Raw genomic sequence first — 22,662 nt, 5'->3', positions numbered from 1 at the left:
CATGAGGTAGACAAACTAAACAGGTACATATAAAATCCCCAATTCTAGGAATGCATGGACGGGGAAGGTTGGAGAATATGTGGGTGTGCTCCAGGGTCACTTCTTGAGCTGTGATTTAAGAGGCAAGGGGTGTGAGAGACATATGGTATCCACTTACCAGCCAGAATACCCCAGAAGTCCACACTGCCCACAGACATCCACCTCAAAGGCATCACTTGAAATCATTAGTCTCTCTAGTAAAAGCATACTGGCTCCATAACCGATTAAACAGTCACGTTCCATCTCTCCAAGACGCAAACCGCCATCACGAGATCGACCTTCGGTGGGCTGCCTTTGAAACAAGTTAGACAAACGTGTCATTTTTACGTTAAACAAACAGAGGGGCCGCATCACACGCTGGCGGAGAGCACACGGCTTCAGAGGAGGGTTCGCCTGGGTGCAAATCACTAACTAGACGGTGACCTGGAGTTGGGGGCTTAGCTCGCCTCTCAGCCGCATTTGCAAAATGTAAAATTTAAGGCTCCCAAAGAGCCTGAAATGAGAGGAGATGTAATACTAGTGATTGCTACTGTTATTACAATTGAGTGATAATAAAAAATAATTGTGTAATATTATATGACATAATAAGCTAATATATAATCGTATAAAGCAGCAGAGCTATCATTGCTACTACCATCGCGGTATCACTATTGTTAGGACAGCACAGTCCTCAAGTCAGTAAGATGGTCTTTTGAGTATTTTCAGGGATATTTCAGTTCTGTTATTTCAAGTGGAGAAACTAAGCAGAACAGACTGTGGAAGAAACCTGGGTCCCCAGTAGTTCCTGCCAGGGCTCCAGGGAGAAGCGGCTCCAGGTTATTAAGAGACAAACATGGAAAGAAGCAAACGGGGTTTTATAAAATTTGGACTAGATGAGGAATCATCTGGGAGGACAGAGTGCCTGAGCCAGAAGGGAAGTTCCCCAGAGACAGGGAAAGTCCTGTGTGTCCCCTTCAGGTATGAAAACACACTATTCCTCCTTAGAGGGGGCACTTCAGCTGGGAGCTAGGAGTCCCCTGAATGGATTCCCTGGGGCTGATGTATCTGCCGTGCTTGAGAATACTTTGAAAAAGTTAAGAATCTAGGACTCAGAGATACAACTGGGGGATTCTGAAACCACACAGGCAACCCCACCCAGGTAGTGACGCCACAATGTCTAAAAAAGAAAAAGTGAGCTATCTCCCTGGCTGGCTGATTTCGGGGTGACACTCCTTGAGCAGGAGTGGACCACAAACCTTGTTTGCTCTATCCCACAGCATCTTTTACTTTTTACCGTTGCCACCGATTTTCCAAAGAGAAAGGTAAACAGAGCGGGGCCAACATGTGCTCAAATTTTACCTTATGTTGTTGCTAAAGGTTACATTAGGAACTAGACTTGAGTTGCAGATTATTTGTTGAAAAACAATTTACATATAAAAAACTGACAAACAGTAAGTCTAAATGAAACAAATAGTCTACATGAACACACCATTAGTAGAAACTTCCTTATGTACGTCTTTACCTGCTGACAGAACACCTGGGGTAGGAGGGTCCCTCTCTCCCTGACCACTGGACAAGTGAAGGTGGCCGGATCATACATGAGCAGAACCCAGAAGTGAGATAAGGGACTAGGAATGGGTAAATGCACTGTTGGCAGTCTTCCCACAGAATGCACTAAAGTACTAAAGTAGTAAGTTTTTTACACAACGAAGCAAAAACCGTTTTGACACTTGTTATTCTGGAATCGATCTTAGATGTTATAACTGAAATGAAGGCTCTGGAGGGACTGCACTCAGGGGAGAGATACACCCAACCCAAGCAGGGTCTCACTGCTGGGATCATTGGTGTCCTGAGAATCTCAACTTCTCTTCCCTCTTCTGTAATTTTGAGCACAAGTGTCTATCATTTCAACAGCCATATGCAACTGCATCATGGGATTTAGCCCTCCACCCCCCTCCCTTGGTCTATAAAAGTAAACTCACATACCAGTTGTTTCATCGCCGGTCCTGTCCCTATTGTAACATCTATGCCGTGATCAGTGAAGGCAGGCAGGGAACTGGATATTTCCTGAGCATCCCCCATCGATGGGCACTATACATATATTCTATATTCAAACCTCTGACATTCACCAGCATGCCGTGAAATGGGCATTAGTGTCGCCACTTCACGTAGGAGAAAAACTGAAGCTGCGAGAAGCTAAGTGATGTGTCTGAGGCTTGTGGCAGAACCACAGGGTGGAGTTGAGTTTACGTCCATGTCTCTCTGGCTTCAAGGCCTGTGTTCCCTCTCCTGGCCCAGGATTCCTCGATGTTGGCATGAGAACCATGCTGAACTGGGTAATTCTTTGTGGTGGGAGCTGCCCTGTGCATTGCTAGGTATGTAGCATTATTCCTGGCCGCCACCCACTGGATGCCAGTAGTTTGCCCCCTGTCCCATCTGGTTGTGACATTCCAAGATGTCTTCAGACATTGTCAACTCTCCCCCGGAGGTAAACTTGCTTGTGGTTGAGAACTACTGCCCTGGACTATGCTTCTCCAACTAGTACTAAGTACACGTGATATAGTACAAGCAACGTAATACTAAGAACCAAGCACTAAGAACACGTGAAACAGTACCTGCAATTTCTTCCCAACAATTATACCCATTCATCAACACGCAGGCACTGTGCTTGGAACTGAGGGTGCGCTGGCGAATGGGGCACAGGTGGACCTCCTGGAGCTTATTCGAATGAGCAGGCAAGTACAGGTGCCTTATGCTCCAATAACAGAAATTTTAAGAAATGAGTTGTGGCTTGGGCTCCCAAACAAAGTACGTATGTGTTTTCTGTGTACACATGGCAGCCCACAGGAGTATCCACGTGTGTATCTATGATGTGTAAGTGTGTCTACGTTCTTACATATGAACCTTTTTGAATGAGAACCACGTTTGCAAACAGGTACAAGGTCAATGAGCATGTTAGGTGACTACTGGCAAGACCTTCAATGGGTCTGCTCTTGTGCCTATGAAACGAGTTTTAATCGGCTGCTATTTTTTCATGCTAACCAGACATATATGACTTTTGCTGATGCCCAGCACTCCAAATTTTGACATCTCAGGGAAACAGAAACTTCACGGACTCAGCTTATTGCTATATCTGGGCAATGCAAGGTAGACTCGACTGCATTAGAAATTCTTTTTGTGAATGCTTTTCTCTTACCTGGTAAGAACAGCTCGTGGGCCCCGCGCCCGGGCATGCATCTTATCCAGCACCATGTGCTTCAGTTTCTGATAGTACACGGGGCCAAAATAGATGTACGCTTCTAAGGGCTCGCTGAAAGAAAAGGTCAGAGTTTTGGGCTAAGAGACCAAGTTTGGGCTAACAACAGACAGCCTTTTCCAGGACCCCTCCATGGCAGGGCCTTGCTTCAGACCAGGTTTATGAATGAGTGGCAGACAATGATTTTCATTGTGCACTGAATGAAAAGGCAAGATCTGGAAATATAAAAACACCATGGATACGTTAGAAGACACACTGTTTAATTAAGAAATAAAACCTTAAACAGACTATGAAAAAGTATGTAGAGGAAGGTCCCTCCTTCACTGTCCTCGCCCTCATCAGGCTACTGCCTTTTCTTGCCTGGACTCCTGCACACAGTCCCTGCTTCTGCTCATATCCCTTAACGATCTTCTTTTCACAGACAAACCAGAGTGATTCCTTCTGAAGTGTAAATCTCAGCACTAATCTGTATCATCCAAATTGTGTAACACAGCAATAAGGTCTAACATAATCTGGTTCTTGCCCACCTCTGACTCATCTCCTGTTGCCTTTCCCCATTGCTCATTCCACTCCAGTAACACCGGCCTCTTCATTACTCCTCAAATGTAGGAAGCCTGTCTGCCTCGGGGCCTTCGCATTTACTCTTTCCTCTGCCTAAAACATTCTTCCACCAGGTATTCACATGGCTGTCAAGCATCTCACCTCCTCAAAGACTTTCCTTTCCCTCACCACCTTATCTAAAGAGGAGTCCTGCTCCCACCCCATCACCGTGCCCCTATGCTATCTCAACGCTTACCTTGGCTTTGCTTCTTCAGAGCACGGATTACCACTTGGTATTATAATCCACGTTTAGTATTTCCCTGATTATTGCCTGTCTTCCCCACCTGAAGTAAACTCCTCAGGATAAGCACTTGGTCTCCTCTGCCACTGTGGCTCCAGCACTACTAACCCTGTCGGGCACATAACTGGTGCTCAGTAAACGTCTGTTAAAATACAGCTGACTCGATGCATCCTTTGAAAAACTATAGTGAAAGTTGTAAAGGACAGTGCATATTTCAGTGCTTTGACAGGAGAAACCTTTTTTCTGTAGTTTGGAGCAATAGCAGGCAGGGGATTAAAGCCTCTGAACAATGTGAACCGTCCCAGAACATCCTCAGAAGAAAGGGGGCTTATTTTTAAAATGAAGAAACAGGCACAGAGGGTCTGAGAGGTTTATCAGAGCTGCGGAACGGGCTGAGGCAGATCCAGGGTGCTCCCTGCCACGCTGGCCCGTCTTGAACCCCGTACGTTGGGCCACAGCACGATGTGCGAGTGGGAAGAGCAAAGGCAGCGAGCTGTGTGGCAGAGGTTCCATCAAAGCTCTTGGTACCTCCTGCTTGGCTTGTCTTCTACCACTTTCAGCGCCATAGGCTTTTCTAGCTGTCTGGCCACCGCACTGGCTTAAGGACAGCCAGGTAAGTGGGGTGCAGGACACAATGGACGGGGTGTCCGGAGACACCACTCCTGTCCCAGCTCTGTCACCCAGTAATTACATGACCTCTTTACCTCAGTCTTCCTAGTTGTCCAACAAGGAGGTCAGACCAAGGTTCTTTCCAGCTCTGAGAGTCAAGGTTCCAATCCTCCACAGCATGGTTGCTCGTGGCAGAATTTATGGAACTCTGTCACCTAATGCCACCCCATCCCCAAATGAAGAGAGCCGTGCGCAATTCTCCCTCCTGGTTATCTCAAGGATGTGGCGAGGGGTGAAGCTGGTGGGTGAATGTATTCGCAAGCCCTTTGGAGAACTTTCAACTAATAAGCTAAACTAATGTTTCTCAAACTCTGCCTCTTGAGATGAATGGCAAACACATGAAAACACTAGCTGGGGCGTAGGGGAAGACAGTGTAGACAGAACCTGAAGTAATCTATCAGAAGCAGAGCATAACCCATCCAAATCTGTTATTAAAATGATGTTTAGAAGGCCCATCAAATCCATTCATTGGATCTGCACAGTTTCTGGTCAACTCCATTATTTATGGACGAGGAACAAAGACCAAGACCATCAGTTTCGCCCTGACAACTAATTTTTGAAGTGGACGTCAGCTACCTTCAGTGCGTCACTTTGGAAATGGACCATTATTCTCTTCCTGTAATGTGATTTTCTAGAACATCTCGGGCACGATACACCTAGGGAAATCTATGTTATCACAGTTCGGATAGATCATTTTAGAAAGCACTCAGTATTTTCAAAAGATGCACATTCCAGCCATTGTAATCCTATCTGGCCGATCTACATGCAGCACAAATCAAGCCCTGGGTACTTACGCACGCCTCCACACCCAGTTTCACTTGTGTTCAAGCAGGGTGAAGCCTCAGAAAAACAGTATAAACACCATGTCCCAGAGTTTTATCCGGCGTAAAACACAATGTGTGTCTTAACTTAAGCAGCTAATTTGATCCTTTAAAAGGATGTGTCAGTCAAGTTTCAAGACCCTGTCTGTTTGCCCAGGGTAACAGGAGGAGCCAGTGCTCAGCCCAGGAGAAGGCGCTTTCCCTTCCGCAAACTCACCTCAGGTGAGCGGAGGTCTGTCCCTTGGAAGATGTCAAACCCACTTCTCCTCTGCAGGAAACACACTCTTCACATGGTCTACCCTTCTCATCCTCTGTATCACCCACCTCCTCAGAGACATCTCCTAACCCATTCTTTCCCTTCATTTCGGTGAGAGCTATTTGTACTGATTTGTTCTCGGTTCCTTTACTGACAAAATCTTTATGGAGCACCTGCTGTGTGCAGGCATTGGAAATAAAACAGTCAACAAAACAGACAAGCCCTGCTCTCATGGAGGAGACAGGTAACAGTATTAGGCAGCATTATTACATGGGGTGTCTGATAATGATGAACGCGACAGAGAAATTTCAAGTAGAAAATGGGCAGTACAGTGTAAGTTTTAAATTGGGAAGTCAGGGTAGGTCCTGCTAAGAAGTTACCTTTTGTCATATTTTTGCAGTAAGTCTAGTCACAAATTTTAGTGGTTGGCTCCCTAGTTAAAGGACCGTGTTTATTTTGTTTCCCATTATATACCTAGTACTAGCACACATCGTGAACGAATACACAAATGCTAGGACTCAGAGCACTAATTATCAGAGCACTGTCAGAGCACTAATTACCTGATATTCATCCTGTTAATGCAGAGAAAGTTCAGTGGTTATGGGATTTTACATTATATACAATTAAAAGTTGTATCGATATCCTATTTTGGTAAATGAACTCTCTTCTACTTTTAAAATGATAGCCTCACCAGTAAGAACAGCACTCCTTAACTTGTCAGTTTTCTGATTTGGATTTCCTCCCCCCAGCACTGTTTTACTGAGATATAACTGACTTCTACTGTGAGCAAGTTTAAAATGAGCAGCATGTTGATCTGATCCACTCATATATTGCAAAACGATTACCACTGTGGCTTTAAGCTAACCCCTCCATCACAAATTCAGATTTTCTTGTGTCCGATTTCTTAAAAGAGTAAAACTTATCCTAAGGTGTACCACAAGGGCTCTTACCTCTTACTCTAATAAAATCACGCTTTTCTTTAAAATGTCTAAAAACACACTTACCCTGTGATGCCAGATGTAACATAGTCTTTCCCCAAGTAGTTATAACCATGGCGGACGAGGTCTTCACACACGTCCTTCACTTTACTGCCTCCAAACGCAGTGCCGTAGTGGAACCTGCCGTCCAGCACCCCGGCCTTCCCGGCCAGCAGCTCGATCAGCTTTCCCACCTGTGGGGTCAAACAGCCTTAGTGGGCAGCTTCCTGGGGTATAGGAATTCTGTCTGTTTAGCTGTGGCCTACTTCCCCAAACAGCTGTGAGATGGCAGTGAATAGTTACCACTCTCTCACGTGTGCCGCTTGGAAAAGCCTGACGCGTGGGATCCAAGTTTATGCCCCCAAAAGCCCCACGAGATCGGCACTGTTCTTTCCCTCAATGTACACATGAGGGAATGAAGCACAGAGAGGCTGAGCAGCTTTCCCAAGCTGCACAGCCGGTAAGTGGTGGAGCCAGGATTGCAAAACAATAATCATGGAAGGGAGATACAGTAAGGTTAACACAAGAGGTTCTTTTTGCTGAGGGGCACGTGCATCCCCCAGAAGACTGCTCTTGAAGGAAGGGCCGGCATGCTTTGCACTCCCTCTCTAGAGGAGGGTAACCTAGCACTGTCAGGAGCTAGGAACCTCTTCATTTGGCAAAAGGGTCAAAGGGCTCTTTCTAAAAATAACTTTCAGGCTCTCACGGCCAACACTCCCTATGAACCCACTCCTGCCTTCTTCCTAAAAAGCAGTACCTCTGAAAAGCGTACTGACCGTCATTCGTGATGGGAAGCCATGTGGGTTCATGATGATGTCCGGACAAATGCCAGAATCACAAAACGGCATGTCTTCCTGAGGGACGATCAAGCCACAAACACCTGGGGGAGAGAAGATCTCATGCCATGTAAAGCACATCAGCAGAAAAGAAGACTGCAGTGCTTAACTGGCAGCTCCCCACCGCTATCTCTACAGCCTTCTGCATGGTCTCCATCAAGAGTCACAAGAGCCATTTCCCACCATCTTGCCAGATGATACAATTTGAAAACGGCCGTCCTCGCAGAGAGCGTTGCAGCCTGTGGACTGGCCTGCTGGCGTGACACCCGCTGGTGCTGTCAGGCTGCTCGCCCAATCTCTCCCGCCACGGAGACCCAAGTGCGACAGCTCCGCTGGGCCCCGGCCCCGCCTCCGCCCCTGAAGCTTCAAGTCAACAGCGATTTCGATTTCGCTCCTGGTCAGCTAGTCTGCGATCTGCTACCTCCCGCCGCCAAATCACAGGAATCCGACTCCTCCACCAAACACAGAACTACCTGTCTGACAGATGTGTTCACATTTGGTTTTAAAAAACTGTGATAAGGAGGATCCGTGTGAGGCTGACTTGCTAATAGCCACCCAGAGCACTGGCTGATGGGCTAGTTTTTGCCAGGGCTTCCCTGGCTGAGCCTAAACTGCCCTAAGGAATTTTAATTCCTACCACTTACAACACATTAGGAAAATGATCTTTGATTGAAGCTGTAAAGTTGAACAAGAAAATTAAATGCCAGATTATTCTTGGAAGAAAAGCCTGGAATTAGAAACGTAATTCTAAGAATGAAAACAGAACAAAAACCTACCAGTTCTATGCACACTACTGATGGTCTCTTACATTATTTTATTACTCTCTTCATATTATTCCAACCTGTAGGGGATTTTGTTGCTTAATTCCTCTGATTTCATTTTCTTGGTAGGAGGGATGGGGCATCTTTTAGATTGTTAACCACAACCTACACGATTTGAAATTGGAAAACTAGTGTACAATGGCATTGGGTGGAGAAATAAAGTCCTTTCACACTTACTAAGATAAAATTCCCTTTCCCTTGTATATAAAGTTATCAAGTATGTGCACCTACTGCACAGAAACTGCTCTCCAAGAAATTCTTCATTCCTGTTTGATTTCTACATAATTACTCCAACTATTCACAAAAATAAAATTTTTGTGATGTGTCCTAATCACCAAAAGCTAAAGTCTAAAGAAAAAGAAAGCCATGTGCTTTCAGTATTGGTTATTAATATCCCGATTTCCAGCGGCTGCCTACAATATGGTAATTAGGTTCGTGGTATTGAATTCTAGAGCACGTAGGTACCATAATTGGCTTTTTGGTTGAAACTGTACTGTTTATTATAAAGAACGTATGCTTTCCTACATGAAGAACAGGAACAATCATTCAGTTCAGTTTATTTCAAATTCAACTACGAGGTCTTAGAATTTAAATCAAGCAGAGTGTGTGACCCCTTCTTCCTTCCCTTCAAAAATCCATCTTGCCCACACTGAAATTATCTGACAAACACTTGGGCTACTGGGAAATCTACTCTGAAAGAGATCAAATTGTAAATCTAGGTGCACCGACAACAACATTGTGTAGCAGCGAACAAAATGTTAAAAATGGCAGTTCCTGCAGAGGCCGGTCCTGGGATGTGCTCTGGAGAGAATGTCACTTTGGCTGGTGAGGAGGTGGAGGGTTTGGCTATATCCCTTCAAAACAAAACCAAAGGAAGACCTCGGCACCCTTCAGTAGCAGTTCACAGGGGGGAGCCGGAGTCCACTGCCCCCCCCTCCCACCCCCGGCAACATGAGGAGGTGGGAGTGAGGGGCAGGAGGTAGAGCAGCTCCGGAGGAAGCAGGGAATACTTATAATGGGGGGGAGGGTGAGGAGAGAGGTGATTTGCATTTTGGTATTTTTAGTTTTAGTTGACACGGTTAATCAAGCCAACTTAACTTAGCTATGAAAACAAAAGCAATGCTCCTTCCCCTGAAATCTGAATCTCTAATAACTTTGCTTGAAACCCGATTAAAATGTAGTACCGGTTTTCCTTTTTGGGAAGTAATTATATCAGCCCCTTTTTGACCCTGCATTTAAAAATACATGTAAGTAACTTTGGGTTTTTTTTTTTTTCCATCCCATTATAGGAACTGCTTTGGCCACATCCAAATCAAGGGCACCTGTAAGCCAAAAATTAAATCTTAGCTAACTTAAAATTACTTTAGGCTCTGAAAACCCTTTTATATGCCAAGATGGTTCCCATAGCAGACAGCCCTGTGTTGTTTGTTTTGTGTGAAAGTGAATGATAAAAGATCCATGAAATCGACACAGAAAGCCAGAACAGCAGAAAGAACTGAGGGCTCTCCATCACTGGGGCTTCTACCCTCTGCTGACTCGCGGAACAATGGAAGCTACACATCCAACTGCAGATCTAACACAGCTGTGCATTTCATTAGATGAAGAGCACTAGTGACACAAGTAAATAATTAACTTATTCTGGTCCGCTGACTGTGCTTATGAGACCAGTCATAGCTGACAGATTTTAATACAAGTTAACACAAAGAAACCATAATGAGCTTAGAAGTTAAAACAAAATATTTAGACAGAATTTGATGATCTTGAATCTCAAATGAGACAGATGATTTTTAAAAGTTTGTATTTTACGGAATTCATTAGGGGCGGGGAGAAGAGAGCTCGCAGGCTTAGAACCAGACTTTTCTTTTTTTTTAAAAAGGTACTTCTCAGTTTCAGAATTATTCCAATCCTTCATCAAAGCAAAGGAAGGTTTCTGGTCTTATTTTCAAATGAAACATTAAAACTATTTTCCTGAGGATGGAGGCATAAAATTTCTCCCAACATTTAGAACTCTTAAGAAGTTATGGTCACTTTCCCTTAATGCTAGTTTAAAAATGTAAATGATATGCAGTCCGCTCCAGTGTGTTAACACTCCCCTGGATCCTTGAAAAGACGATGGACTACAAATAAACCATATCTAATGGAAGCTGTTGTTGAAACAATTACCGATTCCTACCTTAAATGCTTACACAGCATTTCAGATTTTAAAATAAAATTTCATCCCCTGGCTCAACGCTGGTGTCTTAACCCCATTGTTTATAGCACAACCTCCTGGCAGCGAAATGCAAATGCACCAGTTTAACAGGGCCCGGAATGTGTAATGGACTTACAGGGGCCAACTGGGAAGTAGACCCCAGCCTACACTCCAGACCTTTTAGGAGTTGAAAATAGGTAACAGGGAGAGACTAGAACACAATGTCAGAGCACAACGGTTCCACAGATACCCCATCGGTGATGTATTATTCCATCAACATCAATATTAATTTCAAATGTAAAGGTGAAGAAGTTAGGGAGTCTAAACCCACAAGTCTGACCCCCAAGCCACGCAGGAACGGCAAACCTGGGGACCCACTGTGACAGCTGTCTGTGTGCCACCCCCTAAGCACTGGAGGATCTTACGCCAATTTGTTATTTCTATTTCCGTAGCCTTGCAGAACAACATATAAATCATTTTAAGAATAGGTTTGCCCCACGAAAGTTGAGTTAATCCAATGAATCATTATTAGAAAGTATTTCTAATTATAAACAGCAAATGACTTGTTCACAAGTCATTTTTGGCTTCTTTTTTTAAAAACTAGTTTTAGTGTAATGGACCATTCTTAATTCAAATAGAAAAAAATAAAAGATAAAACAAAAGATAAGGAAAAACAAAAGCATTCTAGTACCATGTCAAGATAGGAAAGGGAATAGAACTGGCAGGAGAAAAGTGTAATGACATTTTTAGTTCAAGAGCTGCTTTTTTTTTTTTTTTTTTTTTTTTTTATTTATTTTGAGAGAGAGAGAGAATCACAGACTCCGAACCATCAGCACAGAGCCCAATGTGGGGCTTGAACTCACAAACCATGAGATCGTGGCTTGAGCCGAAATTGAGAATCGGACACTTAACCCACTGAGTGACTCAGGCGCCCTGAGGGCTCTTTTTGATGTGACTTCAGTGTGTTGAGAACAGACTAACAAATCATTTTCTATTTTGTTGATAACCAGGTCTCACTTGAACATCACAGTCTGCTTCACTGTTTTAATTAAAAAAAATATTTTTTGATTTGACAGAGAGGGGGGTGGGCAGCATGTGCATGGAAGTGGGGCTCGATCCCACAACCCTGGCACCACGACCTGAGGCAAAATGAAGAGTCAGACACTCAACTGAGCCACCCAGGTCCCCCTTGCTTTAACTTTTATTAGTAAGTCTACTGTCTCGTGTAAGCACTTTTGGATGATGTAGGCCACTCTGAGGCTGGTATCTTAGGACCCTTCCTTTCCTGAGGGAGGAAAGAGGATCCTGTCCCTCAGTTACCAAGCATATGTTCCGGATGAGGGCTGTGTCAGAGGTGGCAGGAGGGGGCTCAGGACTCAACCCCACCTGACAGGTGTCCTGTACAGATTTCAGTGACTGAATATTGAAAACGAAAACATTTATACAATTCAGCTGGAGACATTCTCATGTTCTAAATGATGCAGAGTACATTGAGCAGTGGGTTCTGCTGAAATAATACTAATCAGAGGCTAAAATGATCTACTTTGACCTTCTGTGCGTACTTACCTCTTAGATAAGCTATTTATTGTGCAGAGTTTAACGCTCTCAGCACTAAGGAGGGGTGAAGTGCTGCTGTGATTTTTATCTGTCCCAGTGTAAGAAAAGTGTTGGTGTTTTGTAGAGAAGTAATGGTATTACTTGGTATTAATGAGGTTCGCAGACTTGGGGAGGCGGGGAGGAGAGGGTTCCATCCGCAAAGGGCTCATCACCCCCTGGAGTCTCAGATCAAGGCAGAATATCAAGGAATCAGGGGACCTTCCTTTGACTCCCTGAGGTTCAAGCAATACAGTGTTCCTGTGGGAGGGAAAGCACCACTTTCTGGTGAGCCTTGGTTGTTTGGTCTTTGTAATGGGAACAATTAGCACCTATCTCATGAGGCAATTGTGTTAGAAGACCAGATGAACTAATGTCTGAGAGGTACTTTAAGGTCCTTAGAGAAAGGCAGCATCTAAACACAAGGAATTATTATTATATAAGAAACCTAATTACTCTCAGCAGGAAGCAAACTAGCAAAGCAGAGGAGACCAGCCTAATGAATAGAAGGAGCAGTAGCTGTGGCACTAACTGGATGAAGGGGCCGAAAAGGAGCTCACTCGGCTGGGCTGTTGAGATCATCTGACATCATCAGGATGGTGTCCCCTACCAACTTTACAACTCACAGGCCCCGGGCTGCAGACTTCCAGAGCGAAATGGTTTACTAAGTGATGAAAGGGGGGGTGAGCAGCGGGGATGCTTTCCAGTTTGACCATTTGTATCAAGTAAAACGCGTTTTTGCTTTGAATAAACTCATCTCGATAAGCCTTTGTATAGTCAGAAATGTGAATCTTTAAATCGAAACATAAAGGCTAACACAGGTGGTTCCTCCTTTCTTCCTTCCCTCCTTTCCAGTTACTGAATTGACCTTCTTTTATTTTTCACACCACCACCTTAAATAATCCCCAGGGGGAGGGGAGGAGACAAAAACTGTTGAATCATATTAGCTTTGTTTTGCCGTTGAATCACTTCCAGATCTATCACATCTCCTGCCATATCCCAGTTGACATAATTTTAATTTGGCTCTTCCTTACATCTTAACAGATAAATAATGCATAAGAAAACTTGATTAGCTTTCTTATTAAAACATCACTCTAAATGAGAGGAGGCGCTAGAAGACAATACAGTTTTTACACGGCTTTCCCATGAGCAGTTGAATGGTTTGATGTGATAAATTTGCATAGTCTGAAGCACACAAAGGGCTGATTAATTGAAACCCTTACAATGCTTCTGGAAGCAGCTATTGTAAAACAATAACCATAGGAACTTTACAAAATACACACGGCTCAATGTGTCAAGAGCTTAATAAAATGTGTTGAGGCTACACTATTTGGAAACAGAATTGGAGATTTTTATTCTGGGCCATAAAACACTAAACACCCTAATTTCAAAGCTTTAGTTGGATATTTACTGAAAGGTCAGAGGGTTACTAGCTAGCGACCCAAGACCAAAATTTGTTCTTAAGAAAGTAAATGAAATAAAATCTTCTTACAATTAAGGGGTCCATGTGGATAAAATAATCCTGATTTCTAGCATTAAACTAAGAGTTCCCAGAATTTGTTTTCAGACCAAAATTCTGAAGGGTCACTTGGCATCCTACACCTTGTTCTGGGGCTCACACTGTTAGCTCCTTCGGCCTCCTTCTCCCCTCCCACTTAGAATCTTTCATTCAGGCAGGATCAAGCAAAGTAGGGAGCCAAAGACATCCAGACTTTGAAGCTTCAGTCTGGCAGAGAGGATTTTAGGCGGCCTCAAGTGCTACATGTGTACAAGGTACTATTATTATTATTTTCAATCAGAGTGTTTTCATTCTCTCGGTATTAGAAAACAGAATCCAGAAAAAGGAAATAAATTAAGACCCGGAAAAAGCAAAGTTTTTAACCAAAGCTTGTTTAACCAACGAACTTTCCTCTCAGCTTTTCTGCCACTCAAGAATTGACATGTTCTTACTTCCCACAGCCTCTTTCTCCCAACCGTACAAGGATTCTGTGATGTGTTGGGAAGTCAGGGTAGTTTTTTTTTTCTTCTAATACACACTCAACCAAAATCTTAATACATTAATTCAGCAAGTTGATGAGTAACTTTTATTAACGCAAAATAGAGAAGCGAGTGGCTTTGTAACAGAACTGCTGCTGACAGGCAAGGGTCACAGAGGACTCTTGCAAACCATTTTATCTGTAAATATGTGATCCTTATGAACCAAAGATACTCTGAACCAGTCCATGAAAACACTGTATTTTGATAAGACTATACTTCTATTTTAAAACAAAGGTTGGCTTTGCTCTGTTTAAACTGGCTGTCTGAGGATTTAGGGGGAGATTCCGAGGAGCGCAGGCCATTATCTCAGATTTGCAGTTATTAAAAAGCTTCTGTTTGCCAGGACAAACACTCTTGCTCAAATACAGTTTTTCCTCTCCTCAGGAATACTATTTGGTATTGCTGCCCAATTCTGTGATCTACAGGACCTTTGTTGGAGGTGCTAATCCTTTTTCACATGAGAGACTGAGAAATGTTCTTTCAGGGAAGTGATATATTGCTTCCCCCCCCCCCCCCCCCACATCAAAGGAGTCCACTTTTCCTCCCTCGTTGTGAATGGCAGCAAAAGTAGGAGGAAATCTGGAAATATAATAATTTGGTTTGCCTGTACACTGCAAGGATACTCAACTTGGGAACTCCCTAGGCTAACATAATTTCTGTTAATTTTTTTTTAAAAAGGGGGAAATCTGCTTGCCCTTTTTTTAAAAAAATTTTTAAATGTTTATTTTTGAGAGAGAGACAGACAGACAGACAGACAGACAGACGGACAGCAACAGCACATGAGCAGGGGAGGGGCAGAGAGAAAGGGAGACACAGAATCTGAAGCAGGCTCCAGGCTGTGAGCTGTCAGCACAGAGCCCGATGCAGGGCTCGGACCCATGAACCACGAGATCAAGACCGAAGCTGAAGTCAGACACTCAACCGAGCCACCCAGGTGCCCGTGTCCTTCTAATAAATGCAGTAACCATCAGAAAACACAAAGCTCAAGATAAAAATGTCTGCCTTGGATGAGTTCCCTTCATATAGAACTTATACATACCAAAGTTCAAGAGACTTAAATACGTAATTTTGATTTTAATAAAAACTCTTGTTTTAAACATGACTCCAATCACATTATATGTGAACGTCTTTTTCTATCTTCAACTCTACTGATGAAGACTATGATGAGAAAACATAAAGAACATTCCAGAACCACGTTCTACTCTCTTTTGCCCCATGCAGCATCACTCTGCCAAGTCCTTCTAAGGCATCTACAAATCTTGAATACTTGGGAAAGAGAACAAAACTTCAGGGTTTTAAAACTTCTCCCCAACTGAGATGAAAACAGACTAAATAAAACTGTCCTTCTTTTGTAAACAAGTACAACAAATTCGTATTTTGCAATTTTAGTAAAGAATGCACTGCTCTAGAGCTTCTTGATTCAAGACCCAGCTCTTGGGGGGGGGGGGGGGTGGCGGGGAGGGGGCGCTGACTCAGTGGCATTTAGTGAGGAGACATATAACAGGCTTCCCAAAGACCCAAAGGAAGGCTGTACTTCATTAACATTCTTTGAATTTCTCATTAGAAGACTATTGGAATTCCCTTATCTAAAGAGTGTGCTGTGAGCGAATCCTGCCTCCTCTGCCTTCGTGAAATACTTCTCCTTCCCCACATGTGGCTCTCGGCTTAGTACTCCTCCACTCCGGAGGTCACAGAAGGCAACACTGTTTGCTGAGGCTGTCGCATTTCTAACAGCTCCGGCTCCAACACTCTGATTCTTCGTGGGCCTTCTCGTATCAGCTACCTCACTGTCTGCTTATCGCACGGCACTGGTGCGGATTCCCAACTGACTACTCGGTGCTGACACTCCTGCCGCAGCTCACTGCCGGCTCTGTCCTCTTCAATCTTCTCTGTGAGCTCGGTTACAACACACAGCATGCTACTACGGTACAGCCTCCACCACACATTTGTTTCATTTAGCTACTTATTACCCTACCACCTTAAAACTGATCAGGCTCGAGCAGGATAGACACTCAGGTTCGAGCAGGATAGACACTCAGGTTCTGTGAAACTAGATTTTGAAGGCTCCTCTAATTGTCAGAGAGGAAATTATGGGAAGCAACAGGGGTAGAAATACGATTGACACACTACATGTATACTGAAAGAATCCTTGCTAAAATAACAACAGCTCTGTAAAAGTTAACTACTAACAAAGGACAAAAATCAGGCCATGTGCAGGGTTACATTTTGCTCTCTGAACACCAAAGATAACAAATACAATGCTCTAAATGCAGGAGGAAAACAGAAATGGGCATAAAGGTACATTAAATCAAACGATCTTTACATTTTCTCATACAGAATACACATGTCAGCTTCCTTCCTACAAAGGAAAAGATACAATTTCCAAACGATCCTGCCTGAAAGTAGTGAAAAGAAGCCCAGCTAACACTGCTCTTACTCTGGCATGTGTCTGGGCCAAAAGGCAAACAAATCAATGCAGGGATCATGGTGCGACACATGTCCTGAAGATTCACATACTACTGAACCTCCATCAGCTCCTTTCATGACAATGACAGACGACCACAGCTGAGGCTGTGGACTGCCTTCTCCATCCTGTTCATGACGTCTCACTCGCCAACATCCAGCTGTTCTAGACCTCCTGCTGTTCCTCCCTGGACCCCACACTAAGGGCTGGGTCGTATGGCTCCTCACAGACGCCACCAGCTGTGCCTGCTGCACGTGAATGTTCCAAACCAGCCCACTGTCCTCACTGTCCCTCGGCTTCCCTCTTTGCTGGCTCTGTCACAGCTAGCCAGAGGAATCAGGAGAATGCTCAAAGTTGAGGGCTCAATACTTCCTTTCATATCTGCTCAAATTCTTGATAGAATTTTAACCAAGGCCATGAGAGCCTGGCCAGAGGACTGATTAAAGAAGGAAATGGGGACAGTGTTTTATAATGAGTTGATCCTGGATAGGAAGGGATTCCTGAAAAATATAGCTTTACGCTAGGAGTATGTCTTAAGATGGGGGTTTGGCAGACATTTCTGGAATAAAGTATGTGGGGACAGTATTTACTCCAAACTGGTGGTAGAGGCAAGCCCTGTAAAACTGCTTATCCAAGAATGGGAGTTTTGAGAAAATGACCACCTTAAGGAGGAGATACACAAAAGCTGTCAGAAATATTAGATTTCAGTTTCAAGAAAAGGTTGTCTCTCCCAAGGGGGGATTCCTAGAGACTATGGCAACCTTGGGAGCAGAGTGGTAGTGGGATATCAAGAGACAGGAGCCACCTTTAACCAGCTTTAACAGAATGGGAAATGTACTCAGATCAAAAACCCGGATTCAAATCCTGGCTCTGCCAGCACTGAGCGGAAGTAGGCAAACTACTCGCCTGAGTCTCCACGTTCTGGTTCTATAGAGTAGAAGTAACAACATGAACTAGATCTGTAAAGGTTAAAGGGGGGGAATGAAAATGCTTACAAATTATTAATAGGCAGAAGATAAAAAGTGCTATAAATTTACATGCAAATGCCTCCCAAATTTTATCTCTTGCCTTAACCTATTCCAAGTACCCACCTACCATCTTCACTTAGAGTCTCCTAAACATTTAGACCTGAAGCCCAAACTCTCAACCCCCGCCTAACTCTGAACACCTCGTCCCTAGTCTTCCTTGCTTGGTAAACGTCAGCAGTTGCGCAGACCTCATCCTCTCCCTCAGTTTCTGCCCTTCCTCCCCCAAAACCTTGGCCACCAGCAAGTCCTGCTGGCTGGACCTTCGGAGCACACCCGGAGTCTACCACTTCCCTCTGTCCGATGCTCCTCCTGAGCACGCACAGCCATCCTCTCTGCCTGGACCACCGACCACCTGCTTCCCTCCTCCCCCTCCTCAATCTGCTCTCCATGGGAATCCAAGGTGACCTCTAGGACTGGCAGTTAGATCTCCTCATGCCTCTCTTGTGCTCACCACCCAACAGCCCAACCGGCTCCCGGTCCACGGTCCACGTGGAACAAGTTCCTGTGGGGCGTGCCACCCCCCCCACCCCCCCCCCCCCCCCCCGCCATGCTTCCTCCTCCTCAAGCTTCACTGGCCAGAACAGTCTTCATTCTGTCTCCTGAAGGTACTGAGCTCACTCATGCCTCAGGGCTTTTGGACTACAGTTAATAACCCAGGCAAAAGATAAGCTATGCTCAGATAATTAAGAGTTGAGAGAATGCAATTAGTATCCCCTCTAACGACTGTTACATTTATGCCATAATTCTGAGTGTGTGAGCTTTGAACATTTTTAAGTCAGTTTTCAATCTTCGGAATGATTAAAACAGCCAATCAAAACAAGAAGCTCTGGACACCAGATACAAGGTTGGTGCTCTAAATATCCTTCTCACTGGGTGTTAAAATAAGTTAGACACAATTTTTACTTCTGTTCTAAGGTACGTGTGCTGCCGAAGCGAGCCCTTAACTTCAGTTCTGTCAAGTGCAGGGAAGAAAACCGAGGACACCAGGCACTCCTGTGTTGAGCTTTCTCAGGTAACAGACACAGGGGTTTCCAGTCAACATGGCAGCTGGGACACATCTGTTTATCTCCACGTCCTCTCTAAACCTAATATGAAAGTTGACAAAAATTAAGGTCCAGCCCTTTAAGAAAAACAACAGGCAAGAGATAAGAATTCTGTTGTGAGAACTGACGAGTGAAGAGCAGTAAATGGTGAACACAAGGAGCAAGGTAAACCCAAGTGCCTGCAGAAGAGTGTGGAGCGGAGAACTGGCTCAGCCCTCACCCCCACTCCTTGGAAGGCTCTGGAAACAGAGACACAAAGTACTGTGAAGAGCGGGAGGAGGCGTGAGGCTCAGTCACCGCACCCGGCAACAATTCCAGTGGGTGCTGGAATTTAAAAGGTGCCTCAACTGACCCCTCCTCACTGTTTCCCCATCATCACGCTTTCCCCACTCACCACCAACCCCGCCTGTGCTACTGTGATAGCATTCGGCTGGTACCACGCCTTCCCTTGTCCCCTACAGCTTTGTGTTTTCATCACTGGAGCCAGAGTAAGTCAGATCATAGTTCTCATCTGCTCAGACTCCTCCAGCAGCTGTCCACCTTGCTCAGAGGAAAAGCCAAAGTTCACGGCATGGCTTTGACTGCTCTGGGCTCACTAGTTCTGCACCAGCCATGCCGGCCTCTAGCCTCAGGCCTTCCTCTTGCCTACGACGCTCTTTGGCCAGGGAGGGTGTGCTCCCTTCCTTTCCCACTCCCATCTTTTCAATAAGGTGCAGCACCCCAGCCATTCTACCTAAAATTTCAACTCTTAACCACATGCCTTCCCCCCACATGCTTCCTATTGTCCCCTTTTGTTTTATCTCCACACGTATCCTTATGTCTCTTGCCCACAAGAATGGAAGCCCCACAAGGTTGCAATTTTGTCTTTTGTTCACTTCTTGTTACCAGGGCTTAGAATAGCACCACTTAGAAGATACTTAATAAATACTTGTAAAAATAAATGTCTATATAAGACATCATCAGCTCTTTACTTTCTTCTTTAATTAATTTTTGAGAGAGAGAGAGAGAGAGAGAGAAAGCAGGGAAGGGGCAGAGAGAGAGGGAGACACAGAATCCAAAGCAGACTCCAGGCTGTGAGCATCAGCACAGAGCTCGAGGCAGAGCTTGAACCCACGAACTGTGAGAACATGACCTGAGCCAAAGTCAGATGCTTAACCTACTGAGTCACCCAGGCGCCCCTGACTTTTTATTCCCTACCCTGAATAGCCAGAAACCACAATTCTCCCCCAACCCTTCCTTAAGAATTGAACCACAATGACCTGACACCCCAGGGCAGCAAGCACAGCAGATGGTAGGGTAAGGTACCAGCCTGATACAGAGGAATTAAATCAAAGTCTGTGCACTAAAGAGTGGGTCCCAGCCCCCTGCCCCTACCTGGCTCCCTGAAGGGCAGCTGATGGTCTTAAGTACTGTCGCGACCCTCATTCCCAGCTCCAACCTTCTAGCAAAAGTTAGAAAGATCCTAATAGAAACTGGCACCGGCAATAATCATGGCTCACTGCCTGATTCCCCTATAGTGATGTCCACCAGTCAACAAATTCTATTCCTGGGCCATAAAGCTTCCAATTGCTTTTTAGGGTTCATGGACATTTCGGGTATTAGAGAAAATTTCCCAACAACAAATGAGAAGGGGGAAGAAACCCCTCAAGGAGTACAGACAATTAGGAACAGAACACAGTTGAAAAGGAAAACAAACAACTAAAACTAAAAATGAATATAATACTAAAAATATATACTTATGGCTATAAGAAAGACTATAAATTAATATTTTTGATTAGAAATTAAAATACAATAGGTTTTAAAAAATCTGGAAAATTGGGGTGCCTGGGTGGTTTAGTCAGTTGGGCATCTGACTTTGGCTCAGATCGTGATCTGACAGTTCGTAGGTTCCAGCCCCATGTTGGGCTCTGTGCTGACAGCTCAGAGACTGGAGTCTGCTTTGGATTCTGTGTCTCCCTCTCTCTCTCTGCCTCTCCCCTGCTCACGCTCTGTCTCTCAAAAATAAACAAACATGAAAAAAAATATGGAAAATAAAGTCAATCAAATCCTAGAAAGAAAAACAAGAGAAGGAAATGGACAATGAGAGTACAAGGAAAATGATGAAGGGAGATTATCAACAAAATAAGAAAATATCTGAAAATTGAAGGAACTTGAACTTCCAGAATAAGAAGGTACCTGACTTCCTAGGACAAGGAATGAAAATTTTAGAATTCCAAGAACAGAAGATAGTAAAAACTTCGGGGGAAAGGGATGGGAGGAAGGGGAAGAGAGAGAGAAACAGCACACTTGTGCACGCACGCGCACACACACACACAGATCAGGAAGAATAATGTAACATGGAATCTAGATAATAATACAGCAATGTTGTCAGGATCCTTAGAGAAAAGAATTTTTCAATCAAGAATTCTATAACCAACCAGGGTATAAATCAGCTAGGAGGATAGAACATGTTCAGATATACATGATCTTACAAAAGTTACTTCTTGCCATCCTTTCTCAGCAATTTAATGAACAGACTATTCCACTGTGGTGGGGGCAGGTGGTGGTGGGATGACATGGGATGAGCCAAGAAACAGGGGGCTCAGATGGGAATTTCACAAATGACTGCCACTAGAGTGTGTTATGGACTGTGTCCCCCATGCCTAGATCACCCAGGATACCTCAGAATGTGATCCTGTTTAGAGACAGGGTCTTTACAGAGGTAATTAAGGCTAAATAAGGTCATGGGGTGGACCCTCATCCAATATGGCTGGTGTCCTTTTAAGAAGAGAGAGAGACATGAGGAGGTAGTTGCACAGAGAAAAGGCCGTGTGAGGACACAGGACAAAGTGGCCACCTGCAAGCCACGGAAAGGGGTCTCAGGAGAAACCAAACCTGCCAATACACTGACCTTGGACTTCAGCTTCCAGAACTGTGAGGCAATACATTTTCTGTTGTGTAAGTCCTTGGTCTGTGATATGGGATTAAAGCAAACCAGCACAGAGTGCTTCCTACCCTTTCTTGAAAACATTTCTGGGGCACAGAAGATGAGGCTGCTCGCGGCCCTGAGCCAGGTTCTGCCCAGAACTCCTGTGACCTGTGGCGATCAGTTCTTAAGACACTGGCTAGGAAGCTGGGGCTCAGAGGAAAACCACCACAGATTGGAGCAGGAAGAATGGGGGTGCTACAGAGAAGGTCTTCTGGGGAGAAAAATGGTCCTAACAGACAACTGATCGTGTGGAAAATTGTGTTGAGAGACTATTGATGGTATAGAAAAATGGAAACAGAAATCAGAAAATCAAGCAAAATAGAAAAATATTGTTAATTTCTGAAAAAATAAAGTTAGACCATAAAGAAAATGCCCTCAACTACTTGGTTTGTGGGTGAACAACATTTATATAGTTGTAATAATACAATTGAAATAAGTAACCTAACATTACGATAAACCTGTGCAGGGAATGGAGGTGGGGAGTGAGAAGGAAAGACAGCCAAGTTCCAGCTCCTCCTATCCATCGTAACAGAAAATCAATGGGTAATAGCAAACATGGATGAATAACATAAATAGCTGTTTAAAAATGTTATTTCGAGGAGCGCCTGGGTGGCTCAGTCGGTTAAGCATCCAATTTCAGCTCAGGTCATGATCTCATGATTCGTGGGTTCAAGCCCCGTACTGGGGCCGGATCGGGATTCTCTCTCTCTCTCTGTGCCACCCCCACTCTCTCTCTCTCTCAAAATAAATAAATAAAAAATATTTAAAAATATGATTTCAAAATAGAAGAATAAAAATGAGAAGAAATCTCTTCTGGGAAGCAGAATTGGAGAAAAGGCAGGG

At 44.3% G+C, this 22,662-nt stretch overlaps 1 protein-coding gene across 3 annotated transcripts in view; it reads right to left on the bottom strand.

Moving 5' to 3' along the window:
• Positions 1-22,662, bottom strand: part of POLR3B (RNA polymerase III subunit B) — a 103,856-nt gene that overhangs the window by 5,979 nt on the left and 75,215 nt on the right. For all 3 annotated transcript variants that reach the window (XM_042947601.1, XM_042947602.1, XM_042947603.1), the window contains 4 exons: positions 7,615-7,718; positions 6,866-7,032; positions 3,215-3,328; positions 158-331 (listed from right to left, as the gene is read on the bottom strand). In XM_042947601.1, the coding sequence (XP_042803535.1) occupies positions 158-331; positions 3,215-3,328; positions 6,866-7,032; positions 7,615-7,718 (559 nt within the window). The remainder of the gene's footprint in view (positions 1-157; positions 332-3,214; positions 3,329-6,865; positions 7,033-7,614; positions 7,719-22,662) is intronic.

Source organism: Panthera leo, chromosome B4 (assembly GCF_018350215.1).
Source record: "Panthera leo isolate Ple1 chromosome B4, P.leo_Ple1_pat1.1, whole genome shotgun sequence".
NCBI lineage: Eukaryota > Metazoa > Chordata > Mammalia > Carnivora > Felidae > Panthera > Panthera leo.
Note: the sequence above shows the minus strand (reverse complement) of the source record. Positions and strands in the feature narration are given on the sequence as shown.